This window comes from Rhinoderma darwinii, chromosome 2 (genome assembly GCF_050947455.1).
Source record: "Rhinoderma darwinii isolate aRhiDar2 chromosome 2, aRhiDar2.hap1, whole genome shotgun sequence".
Classification (NCBI taxonomy): Eukaryota; Metazoa; Chordata; class Amphibia; order Anura; family Rhinodermatidae; genus Rhinoderma; species Rhinoderma darwinii.
Window position 1 is genome coordinate 245430345 of NC_134688.1, and position 7112 is coordinate 245437456.

At 42.7% G+C, this 7112-nt stretch overlaps 1 protein-coding gene across 1 annotated transcript; it reads right to left on the reverse strand.

Annotated features, from left to right (window-relative positions):
• Nucleotides 1–973: 973 nt before the first annotated feature.
• Nucleotides 974–2679, reverse strand: LOC142741054 (cyclin-dependent kinase 5 activator 1-like). Its single transcript, XM_075850446.1, has one exon. The coding sequence runs from the start codon at nucleotides 2649–2651 to the stop codon at nucleotides 1824–1826; it is 828 nt and encodes a 275-aa protein (XP_075706561.1). The 5' UTR covers nucleotides 2652–2679; the 3' UTR covers nucleotides 974–1823.
• Between the last annotated feature and the right edge of the window lie 4433 nt (nucleotides 2680–7112).

Below are 7112 nucleotides of genomic sequence, written 5' to 3' on the forward strand. Positions count from 1 at the left end.
CCTGAGGTGGCTGTACGTCTTGCCCGAGGTGGTGGCCATAAGCGGACTAGTCGGTCCTACGGTACTGGTTATCCATGTCGGGGGGAATGACCTATGTTCCGTTTGCTTGGGTGAGCTCATAGCACTGATCCAGTCCGACTTTGAGAGGTTTACTTTGTTTTTTAACGAATTGGTGCTGGTGTGGTCTGAGGTCATTCCCAGGGCGGTTTGGCAAGGGGCCCGTGATGAGGCGGCAATTAAAAGGCGCAGGAAGCTGCTTAAAACCAGGGTGTCCAGGTATGTCAGGGCTGGTGGAGGTGTGGTGATTAGACACCGGCAGTTGGAAGGTGACAATCGGTGTCTGCTGCTACAAGAAGGGGTACACCTCACTGATATCGGGTTAGATATCTTTTTGTCCGTGCTCCAGAATGGTATGGAGGAGGCTCTGTTTCGGTTGACCTAGCGTGATAAAAGGGTAATATGCACACAGTCTTGAAGGCACTCAGGCTTATTGCCCGTTGTACCCAGGACTGGGTAGCAATAAAGGGGTTAATTTGGTTACGTTAAGCTAGGTGGGTTTCGTTCCATAGGTTGTTTATAATAAGGAGCCTATAGCAGTGGGGCACCCGCCCATGGGGGCGTTTTGGTGGGAGTTATAGAGCAGCTTACACACCCTCCAAGGTTAGGGTTTATAATGGCAGATAGGGAGGACAATCTTCCTCTTTTGGCTGTTACCACTCAGGGATTTGTATTGCCAAAGAATCGTGTGTACACTTACCTGTTTTTCCCACCCTCCCTCCCAATTTTTTTCTCTTATGAAAAAAAAAAAAAGAAAGAGAAATTATGTATATATTTATAAAAAGAAAAGAAAAGAACAAAAAAGGATGTTAAAAAAAAAAAGTGGAATAACACAATGGAAAATAACGGTTTAAAAAAAAAAAAAAAGCTAAATGATTGATGAAACTAAGAAAGGAAACCGCATACAATTTGGCTTTTGTTATGTTTATTCATGACACTTCAATGTTGGAGTCCAATATGTTGTTTGATGGTCTTTTTTGGTTGTCATTGTTTTATTTTCTCAGAGTGTTTGTGGATTTTATGTCACAGCAGGCGCTATTTGTGGAAAAGTACGACCTACAGGCGGGCCTTAGGCGGGCTGGCATACGGGTTCATTAATAATGGTTTACAGCTATATATTTTGAAAATATTAAATTAATAAATAAATAAAGCTGTGGCCGACCGTCCATGTCAACCCACGTTTAAAAGTTCAGTGGTAGTTTGTCTTGTTATTTATAGCAAAAGGTTTTAGTCTAACCTAGCGTGATAAAAGGGTAATATGCACACAGTCCCTAGTAGTAACATGACAGCATGTACCCAAGTAGTAACATGACAGCATGTACCCAAAGTAGTAACATGACAGCATGTATCCAAGTAGTAATACGACAGCATGTATCAAGGACAGAGATTTGTAACTTTGGCGCTGGCTCCTAGACCTGACTAAGATTGGTCCAGACATGGCAGAGGGTGGGGGGGGGGGGTAGTGCACATTTTAAAACCTCGGCCTTGAGTACCAAGTGTCCCTCCCACTGCATGTAAGGCCAAGAGACTGTTCTACAGGAGTGCGTAGTCATGGACTGCTCCACTGAGACTGATCCTTGCTGATAGAGACCGGCGCTGGGAGAGTAAATTACATTTGAGAGCTCTGTTGTTGGCCGATTACATGTCACTTCCTGGCAGTTTGTAGAGACGATGGTTCCAGGAGAAGGTTTTAGTTCTTTAATAGCTACCACAAACTGAAGCTTCGCTTCCCATTGGAGTGGTGTCTATTTTTGATGGAATATTGTTCAGAGATATAAAGTGTAGTATGATCCGTGTGAACTTTCCTCTCTGGCCATCATTCCAGGTAGTCCACTCATCAGAAGATTTTCGTTTGCTTGTCTTCCTTCAGCTCTAAGGCTCACAAACATCTGACTGTAATACTTTGGGTCAGTATTGAGACGCATCATCTTTGAGCTCATGTGAGCAATGATGGACAGACATTGGTACCAAAAGGTCTCCTTTCTGCCGTCTACCAGGAAGGGACCTAGTGGGTAGGAGATCTGGTGTCCCATATAGCAATATGACACATACAAGCATGTTAACAAGGTTGCCTTTAGTTCTTTCTCACTTCTTATCTGGGAAGAGATGACATCTCGGCAAAGCATGTACAGGAACACCACAGTGCCTGATGTTAAAAATCCTTGGCCCTGCCATCCTTGAAGGAGAAGTTGTCTGTCTATGCTTGTTATCCACTCTACTACATCTATTGGGGAAAGGTGGTACAGCTGGAAGCATCTCCGGCACAGAAAGTCTGCTAAGCATTTTAGAATCTTCTTGGTGTATGTGTGTAGTATGATGCGCTGTGGAACATTAAATATTTGTTGTTCTTGAGTGGACACTTGATCTTTGAGGACTGGATATTCTGAGTCCATCTTGACACTTGGTGGCTTAGTAGTTGTCAGAGTCTCCTTCAGATCAGCACTGATGACTGGAGTAATACTATACTTGCAACTGTTACTTGGTTCGTGGTGGTTTTTTCCTTTCTTTGTTTTCTGTGTGTCTTCATGGCGGCTCACTCTTACTTTGCTCTTTACATCGGGAACCAGCTTGCAGCAGCTGAAAGCTTTCCCCATGATTATTGAAGTCTAGATTCTGGATTCTATTTCTGTAGATGAAGTTACAACAGATGATTATTTCTTAGTTATGAAAAAACACATTGCAATATTTAACCAAATGTAGGAAAAAAAATGTAACCTTTTATTAGAACACGTCTATGCCTATGGGCAGCTCAGCCTTAAAAGTTGTCTGCTCTCATGGGTCATGGGTATATGCAGTGTGCTGTGAATATGCACAGATGATGCCAAGATTCGTATTCCAGAGGAGAACAAGGCAAATCCCCAAATAAATTTTGTTATTATGGTCTATCCCTAGAAAGTCAAAAAAGACCTTTGGGGGACTTTTCTAATGTAACTGGGGCTGCAGATTTACAGGGTATATGAACCCTGTTATAGTGACTATTGTCCCTGTTAGGCTACGTTCACACAGGGCGGAGACACTGCATAAAGGTACACAGCGTATCCTCCCTGGCGGTTGCAGGGAATTCCGACTGAAAAAAAATCACACCAAATTGTGGTTCATTTTTTTGTCCGGAATGTCGACTGCGGAAAACTGCTCGTAAAAAAACAACAACACATACTTACCCTCTGAAGTCTTGCAGACCAGCCTCCTAGGATGACGCTTAATCCCATGTGACCACTGCAGCTTGTGATTGGTTGCAGCGGCCACATGGATGGAAAGGTCATCCAAAGAGGCCAGGCTGGACGAAGAAACACAGAATTCTGGGTAAGTACACACTTTTTTTGCGGCGGAATCGCTGCTATTCCGCCGCAAAAAACGCATTATCTGCTACTTGCTGCAGGTTTTACTTCCCATTGAATTTAATGGGGAAATCCCACAACACAAAAGCAGCGATTACGAAAATACAATTGACATTCTGCAGATTAAGAAAACCGCACCGCAGGTCAATTTCTGAACGTTTTTTTCCACTCATCATTTACGCAGTGTCTGAAGGGGATTTGGTAGAATCTCATCCACTTTGCTGCTGCTGTATTATGCTGCGGATTTTACACAATGAAATTTGTTGCAGAAAATGTGCAGTATTTACGCTACGTGTGAACTTACCCGTAGGGCTGTGCTGGGTCTAGTTAGACCTAGCAGCAGCCTCCTACTACCGGCATCCCGGCGATCATGTGACCAGTGTGAATGTGAGTACAGAGAAGACAGTAACCTACTCTCCAGGGTCCCTGACAGTCACTGACTGCAGACCACCGACATTCAGCTGCCCAATTGTTTGGAGAGCAAGCTTAAACCTGCGCCGTATATATAAGGTGGACGGTCCTCAAACGGTTAAATATGATAAAATATGTAAACTTGTCAACGTATTCTACATAGATAACGTTTAAATTGTTTTTTTAGAAAAATATTTTATTAGTATCACTTCCAAATACTAAATTATCAAGAAACCCCTGAAAAATCATAAATTGACATTCTGATCCTAAATTATTTTCCATTTAGACCATGTTTGCTTATATTTCAATAGCTGCCCTCTTTCTTCATAATACATTTTCTCTGAGATAATCGGTTTCGTCATTCTCCATATCCTACTACGAATAATTCTTCTTGCCATTTACAACACATTCAATGTTAATACAGCCTCTTGTCTCCCTTTTATTTCCATATTAGCTCCCAGAAGATGATTATTTCATCCAGAAGGATCCGTATTTTACCGTTTCTATCCACGGTATTTCGGCTATACGTTTTCCCCAATAAATATGGAGCTTGGGGCAACGCCACGGTATATGGACCAAGTCCACATTTAGGTTTGCACATCTTGGACAAGGGTATTCACCTCCGGGATTAAACATTTTAACTTCTTTGGTGTATAATAATACGCATCATGTATTATGAATAGCTGTGAAATTCTAAATACATTATCTCTAGTGGTTGCTGGCATCATTTTTAGCGCATTGATCCACTTATCATTATTTAGTGTATCCACCACCCTATTCCATGTAATGAAGCTCTTCTTCACCTTATCTTCTGTATCACTCCAATTTAACATAGAATATATTTTTGCCGCCATCTTTTTCTAGTTACAGAGTGTATTAAGAAATCAAATAGTTTGTGGTTATACAATCTGAATTCTCTCTTCCCATATTGTGACCTAATATCATATTGTACTTGTACGTACTGTAAAAAGTGTATATCTAACACCCCATATTCTCCCATAATCTTCTCAAAAGACTTAACCACCCTATTATTAAACCAGTGCATCATAAATGTAGCCCCCTTATCATTCCAAAACTTAACCCCTTGTAGAATTTCAGTGTCTGTAAATATATCACCCCAAACTGGGGTAAAAGGTAAATAGCCTTTAATCCCTAGAGTTTTATCCCTCACCCTGTCCCATATTCTCTGAATCGTTCCCCCAGTAATATTACTCCCCAATCGTGAGAGAATATTTGCTTCCATGCACATCACCATGCGGATTTTTTTTCCCTATTTAAAGAGGCTCTGTCACCAGATTTTGCAACCCCTATCTCCTATTGCATCAGATCGGCACTGCAATGGAGATAAGAGTAACTTCTCTTCACAACGCCCAGCTTCTGGCAGTGCAGACACAGCGTGTTCTCGAGAGATCACGCTGTGACGTCACTCACTTCCTGCCCCAGGTCCTGCATCGTGTCGGACGAGCGAGGACACATCGGCACCAGAGGCTACAGTTGATTCTGCAGCAGCATCGGCGTTTGCAGGTAAGTCGATGTAGCCTCTGTCGCCTGGTGCCGATGTGTCCTCGCTCGTCCGACACGATGCAGGACCTGGGACAGGAAGTGAGTGACGTCACAGCGTGATCTCTCGAGAACACGCTGTGTGTCTGCACTGCCAGAAGCTGGGCGTTGTGGAGAGAAGTGGATGATACTTCTATACACAACGCCCAGCTAGTAAAAGAAGTAAAAACGCCCAGATGTAACGAACACAATACACGCCCACTTGTACTTTTACTTTAAACACGCCCAGTTGTACTTTAGAAAGCCTCATTTACATAAATATATAAATGGTCATAACTTGGCCAAAAATGCTCGTTTAAAAAAAAAAAAAAACGTTACTCTTATCTCCATTGCAGCGCCGATCTGCTGCAATAGGAGATAGGGGTTGCAAAATCTGGTGACAGAGCCTCTTTAAAGATTCAACTGCCTTTACACCATTCAGTAACCCTTTATCATTACCCTCCAATTGTGCTGATTGGGTTGTAAAGTAATAGAGCTAAAAGTTGGATATTTTAACCACCCCCTTCTTATATGGCAATTTCAATATCGATAGTAAGACACCTAGATCTTTTACCACCCCAAATCAGATCGATTATAATTGCATTAATAGTTCTAAATTATTTACCGGAAATCCATACTGGACAGTTTTGTAAGACATATAATCCCTGTGACAGGATCAATATTTGTACCAGTAAATTCTGGCCGCCATAGAAATTGGGGGTTTACACGACACCTTAATCTTTCCTCTTACTTTTAGAAACCAGGGCATCAAGTTCAAGGCGAGAAAACCTTGTACTTTCTCTGAAATAGTTATTAGCAGGTATTTGGTCCACAATCAGTATATTTGATGGTAACTTTAAGTATATAGATACCTTATCCAGCAATCCTTTATTCTGTAGTAGACCAGGAGGTCCTCTCTTCTGGTTCAGAAGATTGTGAAATGTATATTCTCTAAAAGTAGTAAGACAATAGAGATAACATGGACACTGCACACTGAGAAGCGTGAAGTGTATGGTAAATCTGCGGTGAATCACTTGGATCTAGATGTCAGTGTTCTAGAACAATGTATATCACAATGGCAAAGGAAACTTACTGGTTACTATGACGATGCCAACTATGCTGTAGAGTTTCTATTAACGGGGCAGTGCAGGATTAGAAAAACATGGCTGCTCTCTTGTAAAAACAGTGCCACTCCAGTCCACAGGTTGTGTGGGGTATTGCAGCTCAGCCGGTGAACTGCAATACCAGACACAACCCGTGGACATGTGTGGTGCTGTTTCCGGAAGAAAGCAGTCACTTTTTTTGTAATTCTATGGAACCCATTTAAGATTCTTTAGAATGTTTGTGTCAAGGATAACCCCTGTCCATCCGCGCTATTAGGACTTTTGAACATAATAGAAAGTAATTTCCGCATTATGGGCCAGAGCAGAGAGATGCTAACAAACAACAGCTCTTGCTCTTAATGATTCCAGCTGTCTATGTATTACAAGGTCGGCCTTCAGTGTTGGGCTGGGATGATTCCCCAGTAGATAGGGCCGCCACGTTTTACTGGCTAACCATTTTAAGGAATCCTCCATATCTAGTAGATCTACCGCACGCTAGGCAGGTGTAGAACACGCCTCTGACGCAGCCTGCCAGAGAGGAGCAGGAGAGCGCGCCACTGCGTGTGAGTGACTTGCTGCTGTACCCCAGAAGAGCAGGAGGACATAGGCAGGGGCGTAGCTAGGGGGGGGCAAGCGGGGCATGTGCCCCGGGCGCAGTTCGGAG